The sequence below is a fragment of the Agelaius phoeniceus genome, chromosome 4 (genome assembly GCF_051311805.1).
Source record: "Agelaius phoeniceus isolate bAgePho1 chromosome 4, bAgePho1.hap1, whole genome shotgun sequence".
NCBI classification, from domain to species: Eukaryota; Metazoa; Chordata; class Aves; order Passeriformes; family Icteridae; genus Agelaius; species Agelaius phoeniceus.
This window is the reverse complement of record NC_135268.1, coordinates 72,603,731-72,629,075: the sequence shown is the minus strand read 5'-3', so window position 1 is coordinate 72,629,075 and position 25,345 is coordinate 72,603,731. Positions and strand designations below refer to the sequence as shown.

Below are 25,345 nucleotides of genomic sequence, written 5' to 3'. Positions count from 1 at the left end.
GAATCCCTTAAATGCCTCTCTGTCCCCCTGGGGCTCACCCTGGAGGGCTCTGGAGCCCTGTCCCCAGCAGCCCTGCCCTGCACAGTGTTCCTGTGCTCCTTCACTCCCTCAGACATCCAGTGCTTCACCGTGCAGCCGGCGGAGGAAGCCAAGGTCCGGCTCAAGGGCCGCAGCATCCCGGAGCAGATCACCAAGTGAGGGCCCACACAGAGCCCCTGCTCTGCTCCCTGGGGGTGGTGGGACACACTGGGGGTCCTCTCTCATTTCTGTCCCTTCCCTCCCCACAGCTTCTACAAAGCCAACCACATCCAGAGGTTCAGCTACTCACGGCCTTTCAAGAGAGGCCCGAGCGATCCCGACAATGAATTTGCTGTGAGTTCCAGGACCCTCAGCTGGGGGGGTCCTGCAAGGACCTCAGGGTCCCTGGTCCTGTGCCCATGGAGGTGGGAGCCCCCCATGCCATGGGGCAGCCAGGGCTGATGGGAGAAGGGTGGGGAGTGACTGCTGCTCTTGCCACAGAACATGTGGATTGAGAGGACAACCTTCAGGACAGCCTATCCCCTGCCTGGCATCCTGCGCTGGTTCGTTGTCACCTCCACTGAAACGGTGAGGAGGGGCCTGGGGGGCTCTCCAGGACCCTGGGGGATGCTCCAGCCCTGCCAGGAGCTCAAGCTGGGGATGGGGAAGGTGTCCTGCCTGTGCCATGCTCTGTGGGCAGCAGGGACAGGGTGTGGGCTTTGTTCTCTGACAGAGGTGCTTGGCCAACATCCAGGGAGTCTCAGGAGCGACAGCAGTGGAGATGTGATGTGCCCTGGTGTGGCTGTCACAGGGTGTCCTGGTGGCTGTCACAGGATGCCATGGGTTGTCACAGGATGTCCTGGTGGCTGTCACAGGATGTCCTGGTGGCTGTCACAGGGTGCCATGGGTTGTCACAGGATGTCCTGGTGGCTCTCACAGGGAGCCCTGGTGGGGCTGTCACAGGGTGCCCTGGTGGGGCTGTCACAGGGTGCCCTGGTGGCTGTCACAGGATGTCCTGGCTGGGCTGTCACAGGGTGCCCTGGCTGGGCTGTCACAGGATGTCCTGGTGGCTGTCACAGGGTGTCCTGGTGGGGCTGTCACAGGGTGCCCTGGTGGCTGTCACAGGGTGCCATGGGTTGTCACAGGATGTCCTGGTGGCTGTCACAGGGTGCCCTGTCACAGGGTGTCCTGGTGGGGCTGTCACAGGGTACCCTGGCTGGGCTGTCACAGGGAGCCCTGGTGGCTGTCACAGGGTGCCCTGGTGGCTGTCACAGGGTGCCCTGGCTGGGCTGTCACAGGGTGCCCTGGCTGGGCTGTCACAGGGTGCCCTGGTGGCTGTCACAGGGTGTCCTGATGGGCTGTCACAGGGTGCCATGGGTTGTCACAGGATGTCCTGGCTGGGCTGTCACAGGGTGCCCTGGCTGGGCTGTCACAGGGTGCTCTGCTGGGCTGTCACAGGGTGCCCTGGTGGGGCTGTCACAGGGTGTCCTGGTGGCTGTCACAAGGTGCCCTGGCTGGGCTGTCACAGGGTGTCCTGGTGGCTGTCACAGGATGTCCTGGTGCCTGTCACAGGGTGCCCTGGCTGGGCTGTCACAAGGTGCCCTGGCTGGGCTGTCACAGGGTGCTGCAGGCACCAGGATGTACAGCTGCATGAGTGCTGCATGTGTGTCTGCCATGGTGCCATGTCCTGCCAGCCCAGTGTGGCACAGCTGCACCCCCAAAGTGACACCAGTGGTTCCCCAGGTCTCCTGCAGCCTCACAGTGCCCATGGGGTGACTCTGTGCTGGGACCAGCATGGCCAGCACATCCCCAGGAGCTCTCACTCAGCCCCAGGCACTGCCAGGGGTCTGAGGGGCTTCCTGGGGTGAGATGTGCAGCCCCAGGGGTCTGAGGGGCTTTCTGGGGTGAGGTGTGCAGCCCCAGGGGTCTGAGGGCCTTTCTAGGGTGAGATGTGCAGCCCCAGGGGTCCCTCCTGCCGGGCTGGGGAGAGCCCACCCTGCCAGCCTTGACCCCTCCCTGCACACAGATCATCATCTCCCCGCTGGAAAACGCCATTGAGACCATGATGAAAACCAATGAGAAAATCATGAGTGAGATCAACAGGCACCAGAATGACCCCAGCCTGCCCATCAACCCTCTGTCCATGCTGCTCAATGGCATCGTGGACCCTGCAGTCATGGGTGGCTTCACCAAGTATGAGAAGGTGAGGAATGCAGAGGCTGTGTCAGGGCCAGCTGGGCATAGCCAGGACTGGCACTGTGGGGAGCCTTGGGATGAGGATTGGGATGGGGAGGACACAGCAGGAAGGGTTTGGGGATGCCACAGTGCCCAGCACTGGTGTGATCCCATCAGAGAAGCACCTGGGTTGGTATTAACTGGGATCACATGGGAGGAGAGGGGATGGGATCCCAGAGAGGAGATGGATCCCAGAGAGGAAGAGGAGCTGGGATTCAGGAGGAGAGGAGATGGATCCCAAAGGAAAGGGGGTGCCATCCCCAGCCTGTGTGCAGCCTGGCCAGCCTGGCAGTGGGACTGAGGAAGGTCTTTTCAGGCTTTTTTCCAGGAGCTCTACATGCAGGAGCACCCAGAGGACGCAGGGAAGATCGAGAAGCTGAAGGACCTGATCGCTTGGCAGGTACCAGGTGCAGCATCCCTCTGGCAGGGCCAGCTGGCAGCAGTGCCAGGGAGCCCCACGAGTCCCCGTTGTCCCACAGATCCCCCTGCTGGCAGAGGGCATCCGGATCCACGGGCAGAAGGTGCCAGAGGACCTGCGGCCCTTCCACGAGCGCATGGAGCAGTGCTTCGAGCAGCTGCGGGCCAAGGTGGAGGCTGAGTACGGGGTGCGAGAGATGGTGAGTGCCACGGGGTGGGCACTGCCCTGGGCAAACCAAGGCAGATGTGGGGCAGCTGGGTGAGGCCACAGATGGGGCAGGAACAGGGTAAGGAGCACTGGGCCCTGCACCTCGGGAGCCTCCTAGTGAGAGCCAAGGTTACGTTTAAAGGGAGGTGGAAACCTAAAGTAAATAGTATTTTACTAACCAGTAAGTGACCCTAAGGGATGGATAGTGGGGAATGGATATTTAGGACAGGGTATGGAGAAATACTTGGGGGGTTGACCCCTGGCCTCTGGGAAATCACTCAGCGTCCTGGACTGAAGCTTCCGGAAGGAGGGGATGGGATGCTGAGGATTGGGATGGGGATGGCGGGGGGGAGAACACAGCAGGAAGGGTTTGGAGGTGCCACAGTGCCCAGCACTGGTTTGCTCCCATCAGAGAAGCACTTGGCTTGGTATTAATTGGGATCACATGGGAGGAGAGGGAGTGGGATCCCAGAGAGGACAGGAGATGGATCCCAGAGAGGAAAGGGGCTGGGATCCCAGAGAGGAAAGGAGCTGGCATTCAGGGAGGAGAGGAGATGAATTCCAGAGAGGAGAGGGACTGGGATCCCAGAGAGAAGAAGGGGTGGGAGTCAGGGAGGAGAGCCAGGGTGGGGATTTGGGGATGATCTCATCAAAGGAAAGGGATTACACAGGTAAAGGGAGGGGGTACAATCTGGGGTAAACAATTTGGGAAAAAATATGAGGATACAAAACCAAAACTATTACAAAGTATAAAAACACACCGAAACATCTGCCACGGGCCATGGGGGACCTCAGGGTCCCTGCCTGCCCTGCCTGCCCTGGTCAGAGAGGGCACTGATGGTCCTGGCTGAGCCAGGGAAGGGCTGGGGAGGCTCTGCCCTCTCATCCCTCCTGCTGTGTCTCTCAGATGTTCTTTGAGGACCGGCGGAGCGGCCGCCCCCGCTCCATAGCCTGGGTACCTGACTGGGACCGGCTGAGCCACGCTGGAGCCAGGCAAGTGCTGCACTGGGGAGTGCTGGTGATCCCCCCTCACCCCCTCAGCCCTCCCTGCTGAGCCTGCCTCACTCTGGCCCAGCTGCTTTTCTTCCACCTTCCCTTTATGCCAAGTGCAGCTCAGGGCTCTGTCCTGCCAGGTCACCACCAGGTGGCCCATCCCTATGGGGGACATGGAGGAGAGACACCCTATGTGCTCACCTGGGCCCTGCTGTCACCTGAGCCATCCATTCCTGTCCCCCACACCTGCCCTGCTGAGCTCTGCTGTGGCTGGTGCTGATGCCCGAGTGCAGCCGCTCCCAGTGATGCTCCAGCTGCTCCATGGCACAGCCCTGCTCCTCCTTCCCCTGCTGTCCCTCACTGTTCCCAGTCACCCCACAGCACGGAGGCACCCCCGACCCCAAAGGCTGCTCGCCGGCCCTCTGAGAGCGAGGAGCGCAGGGAGAGCCGCGCCAGCGCCATCTTCGGGTCCCGGCGGCAGGACGCACGCCAGTCCATCTCGGAGCTGCCAGAGCCCAAGGTGATGCTCAGCACAGCCCTGGGGCCACCCTGGGGCTCTGCTTGCACCCCCCTGGGTGTCCTGCTGCACCCAGAGCTCCTGGCCCTGCCTGCAGCACCGGCCCCCAGCCTGGATGGGAGCCCTGGAGGGGCTGGTGGCAGCCCCTGCTGCAGGGAGGGCAGGAGGGGAGAGTCAGGGACTGCCTTCCAGCCTGGCCCTCCGAGGTGCTGAGCCTTCCTTCTGTGCCCCAGGACGAGAAGTGGAGACTCTCCTGCACCGTGAGCGACAGCAGCCAGAGCATTGACAGGAAACAGCCCCCGGGAAGCCAAGCTGCTGCTGGTGCTCAGCCCAGCACTGCAGGTACAACCTGCCAGGCCACCTTCCTGAGCGTCCCTGCAGCCCCACGAACGGGGCTGTGCCCTCCCACACCACCCCAACACCTTCCTGAGCGTCCCTGCAGCCCCACACCACCCCAACACCCTGCTGAGAATCCCTGGAGCCCCACGAGCAGGGCTGTGCCCTCCCACACCACCCCGACACAGGTCCCCTGGTGGTGGCACAGAGTGGGAGCACAGGCACGTCCCTTGTTGAACACTCCCTGTGGGGCTGCAGCCATTGATCCTGGGCCTTGTGCCACTGGGTCTCGGTGCCAAGAGCTGTTCCTGGTGGGAGCCAGGCCCCTGCTCCTGGCTGGGCTCACATCCCATGGCACCTCTGTCCCCTCTGCCCAGCAGTGCCACACTGCCATAGTGTTGGGGCAGAACTGCTGGCCCTGACAGCTCTGGGGACTTACAGCCCTGGGGACACTGATGAGCCCTGTGCCCCCCCAGGCTGGCTGAGCCTCCATCTCTCCTCTCCTGCCTGCACAGGCTCGTCCCTGTCTCCCACGGGCTTTGGTGGCCGGGTGAAAAGTGCCAGCAAGCTGCCACCGCTGCCCCGCAAGTTCAGCCCCTCAGTGTACGAGACCTTCCTGGAGCAGAGCGATGCTGCAGCAGCAGGGAAGGTACTGGGGGACAGCAACTGCAGGGGAGGCACTCGGGGCTCCTGGCCCTGGTCCCACCACCCTTCATGTCCCTCTCTGCTCACAGGTGTCCCCGACAGTGGATGGGAGCAGAAGCCTCAAGTCACCGCCGCTGCCGCCACCCAAGTCCAAGCGTCTGTCACAGCTCTGACCCGATGCCACCACCTGCAGCTGCGCTGTCTGCAGGGGCCACCCCTGCCCAGAGTGTCCCTGTGCCCAGCCAGCTGCTGGAGCCACAGCCCTGCTTGATTCTCACCTGCTGGAGCAGCTCTTGCAGCTGTGACACCCAGGGCAGAGTCCCTGTGTGCACCAGGCACTGCCACCCTGTGTCCCACCAGCTGTGGACACCTCCACGTGTCGTCTGGGGCTGGGACACCTGGCCCTGGGTGCTTGCTATGCCTCTGGAGCCACACTGAGCTCCCACACACGCAGCCCCTCCCAGCCCATGAGGATGCTCCTCCCTCCTTCCCTCCCTCCACCCGAGCTGCCCACGGACTGTGCCAGTGGCAGGAGCAGTGACTTCCCCAGTGGCATTTCTGTGTGATTCCTGCTCCCCACTCGTGGGACAGCTCCCACCCCATCCTGCAGCACACATTCCTGGCCCACACTGCACAGCTGTGCACGCAGGCCCTGGCAGCCTCGCTCCGCAGTGTCACCTCTCCTGCCCACCCCTGTCACCTGCACCAGGCAGGTGTCACTGCCCTGACTGGCCGTGCCATGCTCAGCTCCCACCTCTGCACTGCAGCCACGGATAATAAAGGGCAAACACATCAGCCAGGCACCTGTGGGAGCCCCAGCACCCAGCCCTGCTTGCCCACAGCCCAGCCAGGGGCTCACCCCCAGCTGGCAGCACCCCAAAGCACAGGGACTCACCCTCCTGCAGCAGGGAAGGGCCCCATGGTCACTTCCCAAGCCAGACATAGGGAGGGGACTCGCTGCTCAACCCCTGAGCTGGCACAGGGCTTTTTATTGAGGTGGGCTCAGTATTTACAGTCTGTTTCAGGGGGACCTGGAGCTGTAACCAGGGGCTGGGGAGGGCAGGGGCTGCCTGCAGCTGGAGCTGCCATCAGCGGGTTCCGTTCTACGGGGACAGTGGGATCAGCTCCCAGGGCAGGGCTGAGGGACAGACAGACAGACAGAGGGGCCTGGGAGCGGTCAGGCTGTGCTGGTGCCAGGCTCTCCCTGCATTCCCAGCGGAGCAGAAGGTGCTGCCTGCCCAGTTCCTCACAGAGGGTTGGCTGAGGAGGCTGCCAGGCGCTTCCCAATGTAGATCCTGGATTGGAGAGAGTGACTGTGAGGCACTAGAACGGGGTGCTGGGCCCCAGCAGGCCAGGAGGAGGGGAGATGGCAGCAGACCATGGGAGCAGTGGTGCATGACAGCACCCAAGGATGAGCAGCCCAAATTCAGGAGTGTTCCCTCCTCCCCCAGCCCCATGGTGAGAGCCACAGACACTCACCCCAGCCCCAGGGTCAGGAGGTGGCTGAGCAGGAGCGAGGGGATGAAGAGCAGCAGCAGCTCTGAACTGAAAAGTCTCTTCTTCCTCCCCACTGCACCTCCCTGCAGGCTCCACAGCACTGGCTGGGGGGAGCACACAAAGGCAAATTCCCTGGGAAAAGCTCATGGTTAACAGGGACAGCAGGATGGGGGGCAGCAGCAGGATGTGCTGGTGGGGGACACAGGACTTACTCTGCAGACAGGTACCGAGGGCAGCGGGCACAGGCCCAGCCCAGGGATGCTCTCAGGCGTCGCTGCCTCCACTTGGCTTCCTGTGGCACATCCCGCTGGAAGGAGACACAGGGCAGGTCAGAGCAGGGCCTGGGGCACAGCAGGGTGTGCCAGGGGCAGCTCCCTCACCTGCCAGGGATGGGGGCAGCTGGGCTGGGGCTGGCTGTGGGCAGGCAGTGCCTCACTCTCCGCTGGCCGATCACTGCCATGGCTGGCTCTGTCCTCATCCCAGGCTGGGGAGCCCAGCACAAGCAGGGCCCTGCAAAGAGAAACCCTCAGTCACTGAGCCCAGCCTCGGCCCCAGCACCAGGCACAGCTCAGCAGGGCTCTGGAGCCCAGCTCCCCCTCAGGACTCACCCCTCACTGCTCTCTGTCTCCAGCTGGGCCTCCAGCAGCATCCGCTCCACGTCGGCGTGGCAAGAGAAGGGCGAGGGCGCCGCCTCGGGCTCCGGGCAGCCTGGGCCACAGCGCAGCTCCACCCAGGAGCCTGGGGGGGCTGTCAGCCCCTGCGCTGCTCCAGGACCACCCCTGCACCCCAGCCCATCCCATCCTGGCCGGGCACCCTACCCGGCACACCCCACACCCCAGACCCGGGATGTCCCAGGGCTGCTCTCCCGGGACCCGCATCTGCCCCTGCCCCCGTGGTGCTCATCAGCCCCGTGGTGCCCCCACCGACCCAGCCCCCCCGGGGTCCCCGGCGCACCTCAGCCCCCCAAGAAACCCCACCTGGAGCCGCCCCCATCCACAGCGCACATCAACCACCCGGGACTCCCGGTGACCCAGACCCCCACGTGTGCACGTCAACCCCTCCACCCCCGGGCTCCGCACTGTCCCGAACCCCCGGTTCCCCGGGTGTCCCATTGTCCCAAACCCCTCGGTGCCCCTTCACCGCCGGTTCCCCGTCCCGCCCGGGTGTCCCGTGGCCCCGATCCCGCCCCGGTGCCCCGGTTCCCCCCGGACCGTCGTCGCCGGCTCCCGCCATGGCCCCGCGGCTGCTCCGCGCGCAGCCCCCGCCGCTGACAGTCACGTGACGCCCGCGAGCCCCCATGTAAATAAAACCACCGGCACCGGCAGCCGGTCTCTTAAAGGGGCTCTGCCTCCTCCCACTGGGGCCCGCGAGCCGCAGCTCGCCCGGCAGCGACGGCCCCGCCGCGTTGCCTCTTTAAGCGGCGCCTACGTGCGGCGCGCGAGCAGGCGTCGGCTGCGGCGCGTGCAGACCCGCACGGAGCCGGCCCGGCCCCGCCCCCTGTCCCATTGACCACGCCCCCCTTTCCAGCTGGCCCCGCCCCTCGCCCCGGTGCCCGCACAGCCCAAGCCGCGCCGGACGCTGCCGCCGTTTATTTCCGCCGCCAGGGGGCGCCCCCGCCCCGCCCGTCTCGGCCCGTCCCGCCCGCGCGGGGCCCGCGCGCTCCCGGTGCCACCGGCCCGGCCCGGCGCTCCGGTCAGGGGTTGCCACCGGCCCGGCCCGGGGCTCCGGTCAGGGGTTGCCACCGGCCCGGCCCGGGGCTCCGGTCAGGGGTTGCCACCGGCCCGGCCCGGCCCGGTCAGGGGCTGCCGCCGGCCCTTGCCGCGCCGTGCTTCTCAGCGAACCGCCTGCGGGAGAGAGCGCCCGCCCTCAGACACCGCGGGGCTGGGAGCACGGGAGGGGCCTCCCGCGAACCCACCCGGGGATCCCGGCCAGGAAGCAGCCCCGGGGACACTGCGGGGACACTGCAGCAGCCCAGGGCCGGGCTGGCTCTGCTCGGACCGGTTCATCCCAAGCGCAGCTGGAGCCCAGGGGAACGGGTGAAGGAGCAGGAACTGCTTGGGGAGGGGCACGGGAGGTACTGTCCCTGCTGGGGACAATCCCGGTGGATGGTGAGGGCAGGGAGGGGCTGCCAGGGCTGCCCACAGCAGCTCATGGTCCCAGTCAGGGATTCCCAACAGGACGGTTCCCTCAGCACCACCCCAGCCATCCAGTGCCCAATGAGCCCTGGCACACTCAGCTTTCCCTCAAACACATCCTCAGTTTTCTGTGTCTTCCTAAAGCCCGGCCTCTTGTGCCAGGATTTGCCTCATGAAAAGCCTGCACAGAAATCAAATCACTCCCTGTGCCCTCACACCAAGGAGCACGAAGGGAGCTGTCCCTGGTGCCAAACAGGAACATCCTGCCCACAATGAGGGTACCACGGTGGCACCTTGGGTATTGCTGGGGGCTTGGGCAGGGGTGGATTTTGTGTGGCCCTGGCACGGGGAGGTGTGGAGGGCTCTCACCTCCTGGCATAGTCGTACAAGGCTCGTTTCCTCTCCTGCAGGGACAGGTGACGCTCCACGGGGGACTTTGCAAACTGCTTTGGAGCCGGCTGGAAGGGAAAGCACAGGAGCCATCAGGACACAGATGAAGCCTCCTTGGTGGCTCTGCAAGGACCTGGCTGGTGCTCCATGCCCCTGCCTAGTCCTGAACACGAGCCAGGGAGACACAACCCCAAAGTACCTTAGAAGAAGGCGCAGGCACAGAGCCCTGGATGCCAGAAGCAGCTGCAGCCTGGGAGGTAGATGGGGCAGGCAGGTCTCCAGGCTCTTTATTCTCAGGGAAGAAGTGAACTCTCCCCTCCAGCAAGTTGGCAATGGTGGTGTCCACACAGTTGGTTTGGACTGTGGGGACAAAGGGAACCATTAGAGATCAGGACACTCCATCCTGGCTGCCACTGTGTACCGGTGCAGCGGGGACAAGGTTTCCTCTTTCAGAGCACACAATGTGCCCCCACATCCCTGCTGGCAGCCCTGCTCACCCAGGTCTGTCCTGATGACCTCCAAGGGCACGTGAGGCAGCACCTCCTTGACCTGCTGTGCCATGGCCACCACCCTCACGTCCTCAGGAGCACCCCTGGGCAGGCTGGGGGGCACCCTGGGCCGGGCTGCCGGGCGCTGGCTCAAGGCTGCAGGGGAAAGGACAGCGGGCACAGGGTGAGTTTGTCACTGAAAGCACACACAGAGACCCCCCCAGAGCAGAGCCCAGGCTGAGGTTCCACAGCCAGGATCCCCACCTGGGGCAAAGGGCAGCCTTTGTGCCGTGTGCCTCAGCCTCTTCATGTGCTCGGTCCTGTCGGCAGCGGTGATCCGTGTGGATACCACACCCAGCTCCATGGCCAAGAGCTGTGAACACAGAGCAAATCACACAAAAATCACACAGAACACACAGCACAAACAGCCCAGGCAGCCCCTCCAGGCTGGGGAGCGTGCCAGGGCCACATGGAGCCATGCTGAGGGCAAGAGGGCTGGGAGCTGATTTCTCCAGGGCCTCGAGGGTGCATTGCAGTGTTGCAGAGGGCACAAAAAGTATCAGGAATTGCAATATCATCCTGCCAAAACAGGCTGACAAAGAGGTATGAGATGTCTGGAGCTGTCAAATACCCAGCATATACAGGCAGGGTGAAGAAACAACCGCTTTGTATGATTTGTGGTGTTATAAAAAGGGGTGAAAGGTTTGAACTTGACGGGAAAAGCCCTGACAACTGCAGAAAGGTTCAATGTGGGGTGGCAAACAGGCCATGAAATCACTGAGGTCTTGCAAGGGGCAATAAACATGTTCTGTTGGAGTCCTGGATGCTGAGAATTTCAGACTTTCTGTGCTGACAGACTCTAGCCCTCAAGAGAACAGTGCACATGACCTGAGGCCACAGAGAAAGCTTCTAAAATTAAATAATAGAACTAAGATTATGAGCGTGCAGTTTGATTAGAAGTTTGTAATATCACACAGTAAAAAACTTAAAGTATTAGAATATAATAATATATATAACAAAATAAAAGTTTTAAAACAAAAACTAGTCCTTCGTAAGTTTAAGTAGTATTTTATAATTAAACAAAAAAAGTCCACATTACAAAACACAAGTAATTATTAAGTTAAAAATAAAAATAATTTAAGTATAATTTCTTAATTAAATAGTTCTTAGTTTAAAAACTTATAAATACATAACCATTTTATAACTTATTAATAAAATATTAGAAAACTCACTACTTATAAAAGTATAACATAAATGAAAATAAATAAACATCTAAGTCTAAACACAAAATACCATCTACAGCTCCCTCAGCACCCTCCATGCACCCCCAAAACTGCTGGGGGAAACCCCACAACCAGCCCTGCTCCCTCATCCAGAAGGCCAGAGAAGGAAGCAGCTGCTGGGGTCTGCCCAAAATCCCCACTGGAACAATTCCTGCTGCTCCTCACCCCGTTCCACTTTTTCATGCAGAGCCCAAGAGTGACAGTGAGTCACAGAAACACCTCAAGATTAACACCCTGAGGTAATAAATCAGATCTACATCCTGAGTTAATAAATCAGATCTGGAGATGAAACTTTCCAGGATCTGAAAGAGCCTCGAGGGAACACTTTTAATCCCAACCTTAACCAAAAAAAAACCCCAAAAACCAACAATGTACCAGAGCTCCCATCACACACACACACCCAGAAATGCCCCCTGCACCCTGTGCCCACCCCAAAGTGCAGCAATGCCACAGATCCCTGTCCCAGCCCACCTTCCTACCTCCTGAACTCGGAGCGCAAAGTCCTCACTTCGCTCGTCCGCTCGTCTGGGGACAGACGGCATCCACCTGTGAGGGGACAGACAGACAGCACGTGGAGCCACCCTGCTGGGAGCAGCCCCTGGGGACACCCTGCCATGCCATCCCCACCTCCAGGCTCCCTGCTCAGCCCACAGCTTTGCCCAGAGCAGCAGCAAAGCCCAACAGCCACTCCCAAATGCAGGATGTGGTAGAAGACATAAGTGGCTCACTGGCCTTAATGAGAGAAAGGCCTTAATGAGAGAAAGGCCTTAATGAGGATCTGGGGTCATTTACATGGAAGGAGGAAACAGGTCACCCAGAATTCAGGCAGCTGGAACCAGGGAAAGGCTTTCCTTTGCTGAAATACACCAAGCCCTACATTTGATACCCACTTCTTTCCACTGCCCTCATTACAGCAAAGCTACTCAGGGCCTGGCCAGGGCTCTGGGCCACCCCACTCCCAAGGGATTGTAGGGACAGACAGACACTGGGGGCTGAGCAGCTTCAAAAATACCCCTGGAAACTTGAACTAAACACCTGGAGAGACTGAGACTCCTCTCCTTCCCCAAGAGGAACCAGGAGCCCTCTGCACATCTGGAGCTGGACACAGCCAGGCTCGGAGACGGTGCCAAGCCCAGCCCTGCTGAGGCACCCAGGGAGGGAGATCTCAGTGCCAGCCCTGCCCACCCCCAACCCTGCCCCAAACAGAAGAGAGAGAGACGTAGTACCTTACTTGATAAACTGTGAAGGGAACAAAGAAGGTCCAGAGCAGCTCCGTGATCCAGGAGGAGTCAGCCACGCTCTGGGGAAGAGAGCACAGTGAGATCCCAGCCATGGGACAGGGGAGGTGGGCACAGCACACCTGGCTGGAGGACTGGGAAAGAGAAACAGCAAATCCAGTGCAAGCCCCAGGGCAGCTTCACCCTCATTGTCATCACCAGTTTTCACTTTCCTCCCACTAAGACAGCAGCAAGATTTTCCCTCAGTATCCCCCCATTCGCTACTAGTCTGTCCCTTCAAAAAGCTACAAAAATGTCAGAAAAACTACAAATGCTTCCTCAGAACCATGAACAACCCTCCCTCATTCTGGTGGCAACAGCTTCTCTGTGATGTCCCAACTGCTGTAAGCTCTCCAGGAAACAGCACAAGAGCAAACAGCACAAGAGCTTGGATATTGGGAAGATTCCTCCTTGAAAGGGCTGCCCAGCCCTGGCACAGCTGCCCAGGGCAGGGGGAAGTCCCCATCTCTGGGGGATTTAACGGCCCTGTGGATGGGGGGGACATGGTCAGTGGTGGCCTTGGCAGTGTTGTGGAATGGCTTGACTTGGTTTTCCAAACAATTCTGTGATTCTTAGACAGGCCTGTGCCTGGGAAGAGCAGCTGTAAATGAGAAAAGCCCTGAAAGCTCAGGTACAAGATGAACAGAGAAGCCTCACCTGGATAAACAGAACCTCAGAACCCAAAACCCAAATGCCTGGAGTGATGCCCACAGACAGATTTCAGTTACACTGCCTGTGCCACAGAACAACACCCTCCTGAAACATTCCATGCAACTGGAGCTGCAGAAAATTCTCTCTTAATTCCAAATGTGGTGTTTGGCCCAATCCAGTGCCTAACATACATTACACAGTTATATAAGAAAACTTTCTATAAAACACCAACTGATCTATTCAAAATGTAACATCTCCAATCCTTCCTTCCAGTTTCTGATGGCTTAAAATCACCCCAGAAATCCCAGCAGGATTTACTCTGCCAATGTGCAGGAAGCACAAAGTTCTGCTCAGACTCTGAAGGTAAAATTTGAGCCAAGAAGTGACTGTAACCAGCACCTCCACACAGACCTGCTGTGCTCCCTGCCATGCAGGAGGGAAGGGATGCACACACAGACACACAGCTTGGCCCATCTCAGAATTTCTCAAAGGAAGCAAACCCATAAAAGCATAAGATATTCCCTATAAACTGTCCAGAACAGGAAAACTCTCCCACTTCTTTGGAGGAGTAATTTAAAATGTAACTTATTGCCAGAAAACTGCATCTTCACCCACCTTGTGGCTTGCCTCAACTCCATCTCAGCACCCCTGGCCTGCCAGGGGTGACCAAAGCTCAGCCAAATATTCCTGCAGTTCCCATCCCTGCACACATCCAGGTGATTCCTCCTGGAAACCCTCCTGAAAACACCAGACCCATGACTGGCAGCTCTCTGTAGTCACCAAATCATAAATAATAAATATCAAAAATAAGCAATTCAACAAAGCCTCGCTGAGAGCAGTTTCCCTGCAATGCCTTTGGCTGTGCTGCCATTGCCCTCATGGACTTTATCCCTCGTGTGGGGCAGCTCCTGCTCCATGTCCTGAGTCTGTGCCAGGGGCTCCAGCTCAGGAACCTCCAGAGCCCTGATGAACCTTTGGCACAAGGGCTGCCTGCATGGTCTTTCACAGCAGGGAACTCAGCAAGAGCAAAGCAGACTGGCCATGGAAGGCAGAGGCACAGTGACAACCAGCGGGGCCACCAAACATCTGTCACACTGGCCAGTGTAACCAGGGCTCCTCAGAAAGGCACTGGGAACTGTGTTAGCCCTGAGCAGCTGGCTCCAGGCTGCCAGAACACGAGGCCAGCTCACACCACAGGCTCCAAAGCAGAAAGGAAAGCTGTTCCCACCCTGTCCCTGTCCCCACCACTCACCACAGCCACCAACGGCCTCCGGACCTGCAGGGCAACGGGCTGGACCTCATCCAGGATGGAGAAGGGCCAGGAGCTGGAAGGGAGGAATTCTGCAGTGAGTGACCCAGGAGCCACCTGAAGCCATTTTGTCACCATACAGCAGAGCCATTCCCAGCCACCCTATAGAATTTGCAGGGGCAGAGAGAATGATGCATCTGACTCCATCTTATCAGAAGGTTAATTAATTACTTTATGGTACTATATTATTCTATACTATATTACACTATATCTAAACTGAATCTGCTAATCACTCAACCCTGCACACAACTACACTGAATTTTGTGACTGTCAGGGAACAGTCCCAACACACACACACACACACACTTGGCCCCGATAAGCCAAGGAAACAAAACATCATCACTTTGAGTGAACAATCTCCATATTGCATTCTGCTTTTGCACAAACGCAGGCACAGTGAATGATAAGAACATTCTTGTGAAGAACTGTGCCTTGCTTTTCTCAGAGAAATGTTCACCCTGCTGCAGGCATTCCCATTTCCCTGCTGGGGGAAGTCACCTGAAGCGGAGCAGCCCGGCCCTGCCGTTGGTGGCAGCCTCCTCTGGGAACAGCAGCAGGGGGGGGTTCCCTTGCTGGGCCGAGTATTCCTTGAGGGAATCCACCAGCTCCGCCCGGCTGCCCGTCACTCCCAGCTCCATGAAGCCCCGGGACCAGCAGATGAACCCTGGGGCACCGCTCAGGGCAGGCTGCAGGGAGAACAGCAATGAGGAGGAAACCCCGCCCTGCCCGCCCTTCCACGCCCTCCCAGGTGACACAGGTGACAAAGCTGCTGCTCATTAGCAAAATCCCCTCTGGGACTGAGAGTGAGCTGTGTTGACAGTGGCTGAGATGTAACTGCCCCTGCTCCAGCCCCAGTTGCACAGGAAATGGATTCCAAATCATCAGTTCAGACTGTGCCCTGCCTGCCAGTGCCACATGCACTCCCAGCTGCCTGTGTCCCCAATGCTCTCTGCAGCAGTCCCTGACACACTTGGCAGGACACACTCTGCTCCCAGCAGTCCCCCCTGTCCAGGCCAGGGGTAAATCAATGGCTGGGCAGGACACAGGAGCCACCCAGAGCCTGCTGACTCAGGAACTCCACACACAAAGGATTTTACAGGAGAGCAGGGACAGCCCAGAACTACCCAAGCACCACTGACACACACAGCTCCCTCCATGCACCCCCAAAACTGCCCACCCAGTGCTGGGGGAAACCCCACAACCAGCCCTGCTCCCTTATCCAGAAGGCCAGAGAAGGAAACACCTGCTGGGGTCTGCCCAAAATCCCCACTGGAACAACTCCTGCTGCTCCTCACCCCGTTACAGTTTTTCGTGCAGAGCCCAAGAGTGACACTGAGACACAGAAAACACCTCAAGATTAACACCCTGAGGTAATAAATCAGATCTGGAGATGAAACTTGGCAGGATCTGAAAGAGCCTAGAGGGAAGCTGGAGAAGGAATCTGTGCCAGAAACTGGAGCAACAGGACAAGGATTAATGAGTACAACTGAAAGAGGAGCAATTTAGGCTGGATATTAGGAGGAAATTTATGGTGTCAGAGTGGCGAGGTTGTCCAGAGAAGCTGTGGCTGCCCCTGAAACCCCTGGAAGTATCCAAGGCCAGGCTGGACAGGACTTGAAGCCACTTGGGCTGGTAGAAGGTGACCCTGCCCGTGGCAAAGGGTGGCACTGAGCGGGCTTTAAGCTGCCTTCCACTGAGATCACTGCAGCACCAAATGGGGCCGAGCTGCCCGTGCCCCGCCCTCGGGGAGGAGCCCGGCCGTGCCCTCACCGTGTTGCAGGAGGTGAGCAGGCTGACGACGTTGTGGTCGAAGGGGGTGACATGGTTGGCAATGAAGACCCTGGCGCCGGCCCCGCGCAGCCGAGGGTCGCTCTGACGCACCAGCAGCCCCAGCACGGAGCACATCACACGGACAATGAACCTGCCAGGGGAACACGGATCTTCCTCGAGTCCTGCCCTCCAAAACACTGCTAGGTGACATGTCCAACAGGCAACGACCCAGGAATTCTGGCGGCTGGACAAACGACACTGGTACCAAATGGAAATGATACGTCTGGTGCAGGAATTGGTGCGGGTCTGGGACTGGGAGGAGGGCAGCAAGTGCCCACAGAACTCCTGAGCAGCACAGCAAGCTGATCCACACCAGTCCCTGAGCACACTCCAGAGGTGGCTGCCAGCTCCAGGCTTGGCAGAGGAAGCACCTCCAAGGCTCCTGAGCACACAGATCCTTCCCTGAGCCGAGCCCCCCGGGGCGGCCCTGCCATCACCCCACACCCACCCGGGGCAGCAGCAGCAGCACCCCGGAGCCCCCCGAGGTCACCCACCGGCGCACGACGCTGTCGGGCAGGGCGCAGCTGACCAGGAACACGTGGACGCCGATGAAGACGCGCAGGACGAGCAGGCAGAGCCCCACGGGGGCGTAGAGCAGCAGGGCCAGGAGCAGGAACCCATCGGTCGGGAGCCTGCAGGGGCAGAGAGCGGCCGGAGCGGCCTCAGCGCGGCCGGGACGATCCCCAGGACCCGCCCTGCGGCCGCCGCTCCGCGTGCTCCCCCCGGCAAATCTCCCAACCCGCTCCGGGACCACCCCGGAGCCTCCCCGGTCCCCCCACGGGTCACCCCGACCTTCCCCACGGGGCTTTGCTGAGACACCCCCGCCCTCCGCTGGCCCCGCCACCCACGCCCAGGGTTCCCGCGGTTCTCGCGCGGCTGTCCCGGGAGTCCCCACGGCGCGGGCCCCGGGCGGGCGCTCACCGGTGCGAGTCGAAGAGCCGCTCGGGGCCCGGCGCCGCGGGCGGTTCCATCCCCGCCGTGCCGGGGCCTCACGGCCGCCCCGCACCCGCCGCCATCTTGCCCGCGGCCGCGCGCCTGGCCCGCGCGGGGCGCGCTGGGAACGCGCCGCCTTCCTGGTCCGCACCGCGCCGCCGCAGCACTGTCGCCCCGATCGCGGCCCTCGGCGGCTCCGGTGGACTCGGTGAGCGGCTCTGACAACAGGGCTGCCCTGATCCGCTGTCGCGCCGGTTGTCGGTGCATCTCGCTGGCGGCGGGACGGTAGCTCCCAGCGGGACTACAACTCCCGGCGTGCCCTGCGGCAGAACGCGCTTCCGGCACGGTCCGTCTCGGAACTACAGCTCCCGGCGTGCTCCGCGGTGGAAGGCAGCTTCGGGAGGGCCCCGCCTCAGGACTACAACTCCCGTAGTGCCCCGCGGCTCGGCCCCGCCCCGGCGGGCGTGGTTTCCGCTCGGCAGCATGGCGGCAGCGGCGCGGAGGGTGCGGATCCGGTGCATCCCGGTGCCACCGGGTGTACAGCGCTGGTGCCGAGCGCTGACCGGGACTGCTGAGCCACCGCCGCCCCCTCCCCCTCCTCCTCCTCCTTCCCATCCCCCGCCACCGTCCGCCTGGGGCCGGTCTCTGGCGGCGGCGGTGGGCGCCGGGGCGGCGGCGCTGGTGCTGCTGTGGGCCCGGGAGCGCCGCCAGTCCCCGCTGAGCGCCGCCGTGCCCGCCCCGCCGCCCGCCCCTCCGCCTACCTCGCCCCGCGCCGCCTTCAACTTCATCGCTGACGTGGTGGAGAAAACGGCACCCGCGCTGGTCTACGTGGAGATCGTGGGCAGGTACCGGCATCGGGGGATTCCCGGGAAGGATTTCCCTCCTCCCGGCGCAGCGTGGCCTCGGCCTCTCCTGAACCGTCCCGGAGGGCTCCCACAGGTGCCTCGGGAGGGACCGACACGCGGCTGCCACACGCCGCTGCCGCTTCCGTGTCCTGCGGGGCCGTGTGGCGGAGCTGCCTCGTTGCTCTGCCTGCGAGCAGCACTTGGTGTTTATTTCCCTTTGTGCTCTCTAATGTTCCCACCATCCAATGCCTGCGGTCTCTTGGAGCACCTCTGTGCAGCAGCTGTGCCCTCACCAGCTGGGTGGCTGCTGCTCCCAGCTTGGTGTCACCTGTGTGCAGTGTCACCCTCACTGTGTGAGGGGGCATCAGCTGGTGCTGCTCCTTCTCTGGGTTCCTGACCCACACTGGCAATAATTCACCCCCAGCTGGGCTTTGGCCTTGCTGCTCCATCCCATTTTCCATTCATTTCAGAAATGTGCATTTTCCTATGCCCTTTGTACCGTGGCAGAGGTTTCTGAAGTAAAAAGGTAAAAATTCAACACATAATTCTACAGGCTAAACTTTAAATGCTTAATTCATATTGGTAACTCAAGTGAACTCAAAAAATCTTTTATTTCAACTTCACATGACTACCAGCAGAGATTGGGGTGCTTGACCAGGGCCCTGAATTGTGAGTCCATTCCTGCTATCAGGAAACGTTTGTGTTGCCTCTCAGGTGTTTGTTACCTGCTCCAAGGTTGGGCTCTGTGTGTCCCTGCACAGGTCACAGCCCCTCCTTCTCCCACGTGCTTCTGTTCCTGGTGGGCTTGTACCTTTGTGGCTGTGCACGAGCTCTGGATTCCTGCTACATTCATGCACATTCCCCTATTTCTGCAGATTTTTGGGACAGGGAAGAATTCCCCATTTTGCTGCTCCCTGCTGCCTCCCAGCCCTGTCCCTGCCACTCCTGACCATGCCCTCCTTTCAGGCACCCCTTCCTGGGCCGGGAGGTGCCCATCTCCAACGGTTCAGGTTTCGTGGTGTCCCCGGACGGGCTGATTGTCACCAATGCCCACGTGGTGGCCAACCGGCGGCGCGTGCGGGTGAAGCTGGCCAGCGGGGACATGTACGACGCCGTGGTGCAGGACGTGGACCAGGTGGCTGACATTGCCACCATCAAGATCAAGCCCAAGGTATGTGTGTGTGTGTGTGTGTGTGTGTCCTGGTGGCCGTGGGGACACCGGGAAGAGGGATGTTCTGTCTGTCCCGCTTTATGGGTAGTGCCAATATTGTGTCTCAGAATTTCTGTTGGTCAGAGTGACTCTGAGATAGGTACAAGTCTCTTTTCCCAGTCTGGTGGTTGAAGAAGGAGTCAGAATTCTTCTGTTTTCATTCTCAAGGTTGTTTATTGTTTCTTATCTATAACATTCTTTCTCTGACCTGCTGAGGTCTGTCCAGCAGGTCAGGTTGTGGCACACTGCCCACCCTTGGGGCAGTGTTATTTTTTTATACTAAAAACTACCTGTACATTATTTACCATAACTTCCAATACCTATCACCTATGTTAGACAGTGAGCTTCTACTCTAAACCAATCCAAAAGTGCCACCATCACAGCAGAAGATGGAGGCCAAGAAGAAGAAAGAGAAAGACTGGACATGCCCAGATTCCTCCATCTCGCCTCCTGAACCCCCATTCTAAAAACCCCAAAAATCTATTTTTCACCCCATGACAAACTATTATTCTACTTAGACTTTCTTGATTTGTAATTCTTCATATAAAGGTTGGTAATTTGCTCCATGGGTCAAAATCAAAGGCACGGGGGTCTTGGGCTCTGTGCCAAGGTCTCTGAGCCCCCTGGGCAGGGGCTTGAGCCCTCCAGGGATTCAGAGGAGTTTCCTGGGTTCTGACAGGGACGTGCCTTGGCTTGTCTGGCCCCTGCAGCTGAACCAAATAGTGGCAACTGTGGTGTTTCACCCCAGAGACATTTTTGGCTGGCTGGATGTTGCAGCTCGGTACATGGAGACAAGTCCAGGCATGCTGGGGCTCCAGTGGTGACAGGATGGAGCTTCCTCCCATGGAGGGGCTGCTCTTCAGGTTTCCCTCTGCTGGAGAAGCTTTAAGGCGAGGGTGAAGGAAAGGAGACAGTTCTGATGGAGGGTTTGGATCCAGAGCTTTTTTTCTGGCCCACAGACCTCTGAATCCAGCAACTCCTCCAGCAGAACTCCTGGAGTGCGTGGTTGCTCTTTTACCCAGGGGAGGGGAGGAGGGAAAGGGTAGGAAGCCCCACCAAGCAGGTACAGGAGAGGAGGTCTCAAGGGGACAAAGGACACCTGGATGGCCCAATGCCTCCCGGGGGTAGAGAGCATCCTTTGAATCTGCCCAATCACTCAACACCCTTCAGGAATTCCAGGACTGACAGACAGTGCTGAGCAGGGATCAGGGTGGGGAAAGGAGGGATGATTGACACACCTGGGAGGGAATCTTCAAGAGGGGAGACACCCGGGCTTCTGGGCCAAACTATGAAATCACACCACCACTTTGTCCCACTGACCATCTCGCTGCCCACAGCACCCGCTGCCCACGCTGCCCCTGGGCCGCTCGGCCGAGGTGAGGCAGGGCGAGTTCGTGGTGGCCATGGGCAGCCCCTTTGCCCTGCAGAACACCATCACCTCGGGCATCGTCAGCTCGGCGCAGCGCGGCAGCCGCGAGCTGGGCCTGGCCGCCTCCGACATGGAGTACATCCAGACCGACGCTGCCATCGACGTAAGGGACATCGTGGGGACATCGTGGGGACAGGGAGGGGCTCACACGGAGCATGGGGGGTTTGGCCGGTCGCTCTGGGATCGGCCTCAGGGTGGGGCTTTGGTGGTCTGCTCACACTCTCTCTCCTCTGCTGCAGTTTGGGAACTCTGGGGGCCCCCTCGTCAACCTGGTGAGTGCTGCTGCTTGTCCCCTCGCTGGCTGGGGTGGGGATGTGCTGTGTGCCCCTTGTCTGTGCTCCTTTGTGGGTGCTGGGAGGCTTCCGGGAGGGAGAGGAGGGCTAAGCTGGCATGAGGGCCCTGTGCAGTGTCTGAGGCAGTTGGAGCTGGTGGGGCTTTGGTGGAGACAAGGTCTGGTGCTGGCAGGGCAGAGCCAGGGGCTGCATGGACTCATCCTGTAGACTCAGCCCCTGGGTCCTGCCCAGCCTTGGGCAGGGGTGGGCACAGAGGCAGGACCCCAGGCTGGTGCAGTAGTTCCCCTGCTCTCCACAGTGATCCTGCCTGGGTCACTGCTGGGATCCCTGGGATCCCAATGCCCTTTCCCTGCAGGATGGCGAGGTGATTGGTGTGAACACCATGAAGGTGACGTCGGGCATCTCCTTTGCCATCCCCTCGGACCGGCTGCGGAAGTTCCTGCAGAAGGAGGAGCAGCGCAAGAGTGAGTGGGGACCTCCCTGCTCGGGCTTTGGGGGAGGAGGGTGAGAGAGGGAAACTTTGGGGTCTGGACCCTTCTTCCTGAGAAATTCAGGAGAGCAGGAGAAGTCTTTGGGGTCTCATCTGGTGCCACAGGAAAGCTGTGCTGCTGTTGCCTTGCCTGGTTCTCCTGTGACACCGGGGAGGGACATTCCCTGTCAAAAATCTGACAAACCAGGGAAGCCAAGTCACGGTGAAAAATGCAACACCTGGAATGCTCCTGCTGGTGCTGGGAGCTGGACTGAGCTGTTGCAGGGAGTTGGAATAGCTCTGGATGCTGCCTGCCCTGAGGGCTCTGAGGGAGGAGGATGAGAGAGGGAAACTTTGGGCTCTGCACCCTTCTTCCTTAGAAAGGCAGGAGAGCAGGAGAAGTTTTTGGGGTCTCATCTGGTGCCACAGAGAAGCTGTCTGCAGGGATTGGAGCTGATGCAGTGTTTGAGGGAAGAATGCTGTCACTGCTGCCTTGCCCTGTCTGGTTCTTCTGTGACATTGGGGAGGGACATCTCTGTCAAAAATCTGACAAACCACAGTGCAAAATACAACACCTGGAATGCTCCTGCTGGTGCTGGGAGCTGGACTGAGCTGTTGCAGGGAGTTGGAATAGCTCTGGATGCTGCCTGCCCTGAGGGCCCAGCCCAGCACTGTTGTGAGCAGATCTCTGTTTCCAGCCATGCCATTCCATGTCCTTTCCCTCCACAGGCTCTTGGTTTGGCAATGCAGAGTCCAAGCGCCGGTACATCGGGGTGATGATGCTGACCCTCACTCCCAGGTACCTGTCCTGAGCTCAGGGGCCAGCAGGCCAGTCCTGTTGGGACAGGGATGGGATGGGATGGGATCTTCCCAACTAACTCAGGATGCCTGGTTTTGGTAGGATTGTCTCCACAGCTTAAGCTTTCACTCTCAGATCTCTTTGTGCTTGTGTTGGGGTTAGAATGCTGGCTGGCTCATGGATAAATTGGAAACTTGCAAGTTTGTACAGTGGTAGCAGATTCTGTGAGCAGATGAAAAGTGCTCTCCTTCTCCACAGGATGGTGGAACCTGGTGGGGGTCAGGCTGTGTTCCCAGGGAACAAGGGACAGGACTAGAGGAAGCTGCCTCAGGTTGTGCCAGGGGAGGTTGAGGTTGGATATTGGGAAAATTCCTCCTTGAAAGGGCTGTCCAGTGCTGGCACAGCTGCCCAGGGCACGGGGAAGTCCTCATCCCTGGGAGGATTTAACAGCCCTGTTGTGGATGTGGCATTTGGGGACATGGCCAGTGCTGGCCTTGGCAGAGCTGGGGGAGTGGTTGGACTTGATCTTAAAAGTCTTTTCCAACCCAAACAATTCTGTGAAGTGCCCCTGCCAGCAAGCAGGACCTGTGCTCTCACCTCTGGGAGAAGGACAACACCTGCTCTGGTTCTTTGGCTCTCGCAGCCGCATTTAAGAGACCTTCAGCTGCCTCGTGGGGCAGGCACTGTGCCATGCTGGGCAAGCACCTTTTGGGGCTGTGCTCTGCCCTGCTAAAGCTCTGGTGAGTTCCCCGTTGCCCAGCAGATGGTGCTGGTAGCCGGCAGAACCCGAGGGATGTGGGAGGCCAGCCCAGCCTCCTCCTGCTTCCCTGGCCACGCTTGCAGGGGCCGGCTCTGTCAGGAAGCAGCGTGAAATTCCTCGGACACGGCTCCGGGCACGCGGCTCCAGCTTCTGCAGAGCCCCCGAGCCGATCCAGGGAAAGCACCTGACTGCCAGCCTTGTTTGTGCCCAGCAGGAAGGGCTCCCAACAAGGGCCTTGGAATCGTGTGACTGCCCTGGACCTTTCCATCTGGAAACCTTTCCCTGGCTCAGGAAGGAGAAGCTCTGTGTTGGGCACAGGCTCAGGCTCAGACCCAGGCCAGATAAGAGGCAGTGGGCACAGAGATGTGTGAGAGTCCCCAAGAAATCTGTTTTTTTACTGTGAGGAGGGTGCTCAGAGCCTGGAGGGTCCTTGGAGATCCTCACAACCCAGCTGGACACAGTCCTAGAGCAGCCTCCCCTGACTGAGCCTGCTGGGGGTCGGGTGAGATGAACTTGAGAGGCCTCTTCCCACCTTTGCTGTGTGAAATTGGGAAGGGATGGCAGCTTGCCCTGGGCTGTGGGACAGCACAGTTGAGTTCAGCACAGACCACAGCCACGTGGGGAGCCCTGAGTGGCTGAGCAGGGAGCTGAGAGGAGCAGAGCTGGGCAGAGACTGAGTGTGTGGGTCTGCAGGGATTGGAGCTGATGCAGTGTTTGAGGGAAGAATGCTGTCACTGGAGAGATCCAGCTGGAGTGTTGCATCCACTTCTGGATTTCATTCAAGACGGGTGAGGAGCAGTTGGGGAGAGTCCAAAGAAGGAGCTGTGAGAGATTGAGAGTTTAAATTTGGTTTAGAAATTCTAAAGTCTGTGGGAAAGTGTGAGAAACTGTGATTGTTTAGTCTCTAGGCTCAGGAGGAGGGCTCTGCTGACATGTCTGGCAGGAAGAGGGGCACAGCTTGTGTTGTGTATCCTGCCCAGCTAGGGCAGAGAAGTGAAACTGCAGCAGAGGAGGGGCGGGTCTGACCCTGGGAAGGCTGATGTGACATGGGGATGTGCATCACCACAGCTCTGATCCAGCTGGCAGCTGCTCCAGGGGGTTTCCAGCACTCCCTGGTGCCATTGGGATTCTCATCCTCTCACTTTGACAGGAGGATGGTGATGTTTGGGGCTGGCAGCTGTGGCTCAGCACGGTGCAGGGACACAGGAGGGGAGGTTCTGTGCCTGTCTCTAGCCCTGTGCAGCTGCAGGGACACAGGAGGGGAGGTTCTGTGCCTGTCTCTAACCCTGTGCAGCTGCAGGGAGTGGGGTGGGAGCCCTGCTCTGCCTCCAGCTCCATCCCTGATGCTGCTGTTCTCTCTGCAGCATCCTGACAGAGCTGAAGCTGCGTGACCCCACCTTTCCTGACATCTCCTACGGTGTGCTGATCCACAAGGTGATCATCGGCTCTCCAGCACACCAGTAAGTGCTGCCCTGTGCCTTAGGGCTGCCTGGGGAAGCAGCTGTGGGATGTGTTTTGCTCCAGAGCAGCAGGGCTTGGGCTCTCCAGCTGAGAGGGGGACCTTTCCCCAGGTTGGCTGTCTTGATGTAGAACCTCTGGTGCCACAGCTCCTGCTGCACTTGGAGGACGATGACACCGAGTGTCTGCCTCAGCCTGCGTGTGCTTGTCCCCACAGGGCAGGGCTGAAGGCTGGGGACGTGGTGCTGGAGATCAACGGGACGGTGTCGCGGCGTGCTGAGGATGTGTACGAGGCGGTGAGGACGCAGCAGAGCCTGGCCCTGCTGGTGAGGCGTGGCTATGACACCCTGCTGGTGAGCGTCGTCCCCGAGGTCACCGAGTAGCAGAGACCACCCAGCTGGAGCTGAGGGCAGGACTGAGACGTGTCTGTGCTGGCCAGGCAGAGACAGAGCTTGTGCAGGGCTGGAAGGGGCCAGGAGAGGGGTCTGTGCTTGGGTGACTTGTGGTGCAGCTGTTCCCCTCTCTGCTCAAATAAAGCACTTTTCTAGCGGCCCCCAGGGCCGTGTCATCTCCTTCCCTGGTGGAGGCTGGGCTGTGTGGGACCTTGCTCCTCCTGTCAGTCCCCTCGAGGCAGCTGGGAAGGAGCTTGCTGTGCCTCCAGGGTCCTTATCAGTGTTCATGGTGTTCTGCCACCTGCTTGGAACCCACCTGGGCTGGGATCTGACTCCTCTGTGTACCTGGCAGGCAGCTGTTGAGCCAGGGATTGTGTGGCCTCTCTGTGGGTGAGAGCAGGTCTGGGACCAGCATTACCTCCCTAGAGTGCAGCACTGCTGCTGTGCTACAACCATCTGGTCACATCCCTTCTGCTGCGAGCTCTGCGACCACTCCAAGCCCCGTATCCACATCCCCTCCCATGCAGC

At 59.8% G+C, this 25,345-nt stretch overlaps 3 protein-coding genes across 5 annotated transcripts in view; 2 read left to right on the top strand and 1 right to left on the bottom strand.

Annotated features, from left to right (window-relative positions):
* The window catches only part of LOC129121026 (dedicator of cytokinesis protein 2-like), a 52,595-nt gene extending 46,276 nt beyond the window's left edge, over window positions 1–6,319 (top strand). Inside the window, exons 43-53 of the mRNA XM_054633880.2 lie at window positions 113–194; window positions 288–372; window positions 520–606; window positions 2,045–2,221; window positions 2,570–2,653; window positions 2,733–2,870; window positions 3,786–3,871; window positions 4,253–4,391; window positions 4,622–4,730; window positions 5,240–5,373; window positions 5,459–6,319. Coding sequence (XP_054489855.2) covers window positions 113–194; window positions 288–372; window positions 520–606; window positions 2,045–2,221; window positions 2,570–2,653; window positions 2,733–2,870; window positions 3,786–3,871; window positions 4,253–4,391; window positions 4,622–4,730; window positions 5,240–5,373; window positions 5,459–5,542 — 1,205 coding nt within the window. The 3' untranslated portion in view covers window positions 5,543–6,319. The remainder of the gene's footprint in view (window positions 1–112; window positions 195–287; window positions 373–519; window positions 607–2,044; window positions 2,222–2,569; window positions 2,654–2,732; window positions 2,871–3,785; window positions 3,872–4,252; window positions 4,392–4,621; window positions 4,731–5,239; window positions 5,374–5,458) is intronic.
* A 4-nt stretch (window positions 6,320–6,323) lies between these two features.
* On the bottom strand, window positions 6,324–17,464 carry AUP1 (AUP1 lipid droplet regulating VLDL assembly factor). 3 transcript variants are annotated; one of them, XM_077177883.1, is made up of 15 exons: window positions 17,151–17,303; window positions 16,724–16,861; window positions 16,170–16,320; window positions 14,898–15,085; window positions 14,343–14,415; window positions 12,389–12,462; window positions 11,642–11,708; window positions 10,144–10,252; window positions 9,889–10,035; window positions 9,591–9,751; window positions 9,371–9,459; window positions 7,247–7,376; window positions 7,079–7,173; window positions 6,849–6,998; window positions 6,324–6,664 (listed from the first exon to the last, which is right to left on the bottom strand). In XM_077177883.1, exons 1-15 carry the CDS (start codon window positions 17,198–17,200, stop codon window positions 6,616–6,618), a joined length of 1,671 nt encoding a protein of 556 aa, XP_077033998.1. In that variant the 5' UTR covers window positions 17,201–17,303; the 3' UTR covers window positions 6,324–6,615. The 3 variants fall into 3 exon arrangements, with proteins under 3 accessions (XP_077033998.1, XP_077033997.1, XP_054489863.2); XM_077177882.1 differs by lacking the exons at window positions 6,324–6,664; window positions 6,849–6,998; window positions 7,079–7,173; window positions 7,247–7,376; window positions 16,170–16,320 and adding exons at window positions 8,441–8,621; window positions 8,657–8,710 and having other exon boundaries at window positions 17,151–17,464; XM_054633888.2 differs by lacking the exons at window positions 6,324–6,664; window positions 6,849–6,998; window positions 7,079–7,173; window positions 7,247–7,376 and adding an exon at window positions 8,441–8,710.
* Window positions 17,465–17,600: 136 nt separating this feature from the next.
* On the top strand, window positions 17,601–24,997 carry HTRA2 (HtrA serine peptidase 2). Its single transcript, XM_054633889.2, has 8 exons — window positions 17,601–18,007; window positions 18,974–19,178; window positions 20,555–20,749; window positions 20,886–20,918; window positions 21,295–21,403; window positions 22,138–22,207; window positions 24,332–24,427; window positions 24,643–24,997. Exons 1-8 carry the CDS (start codon window positions 17,646–17,648, stop codon window positions 24,806–24,808), a joined length of 1,236 nt encoding a protein of 411 aa, XP_054489864.2. The 5' UTR covers window positions 17,601–17,645; the 3' UTR covers window positions 24,809–24,997.
* The last annotated feature ends 348 nt before the right edge of the window (window positions 24,998–25,345 follow it).

What these genes read in the sequence shown, in the direction of transcription:
- HTRA2 (XM_054633889.2), top strand. Translation starts at nt 17,646, where the DNA reads ATGGCGGCAGCGGCGCGGAGGGTGCGGATCCGGTGCATCCCGGTGCCA. An exon ending in CCATCAAGATCAAGCCCAAG is followed by an intron (nt 19,179 to 20,554) that starts GTATGTGTGTGT and finishes CGCTGCCCACAG; the next exon opens with CACCCGCTGCCCACGCTGCC. An exon ending in GGGGCCCCCTCGTCAACCTG is followed by an intron (nt 20,919 to 21,294) that starts GTGAGTGCTGCT and finishes CTTTCCCTGCAG; the next exon opens with GATGGCGAGGTGATTGGTGT.
- AUP1 (XM_077177883.1), bottom strand. Translation starts at nt 17,200, where the DNA reads ATGGAACCGCCCGCGGCGCCGGGCCCCGAGCGGCTCTTCGACTCGCAC. An exon ending in TGCTCACCTCCTGCAACACG is followed by an intron (nt 15,086 to 16,169) that starts GTGAGGGCACGG and finishes TTCTCCCTGCAG; the next exon opens with CCTGCCCTGAGCGGTGCCCC. An exon ending in GCTGCCCCCATCCCTGGCAG is followed by an intron (nt 7,174 to 7,246) that starts GTGAGGGAGCTG and finishes GTCTCCTTCCAG; the next exon opens with CGGGATGTGCCACAGGAAGC.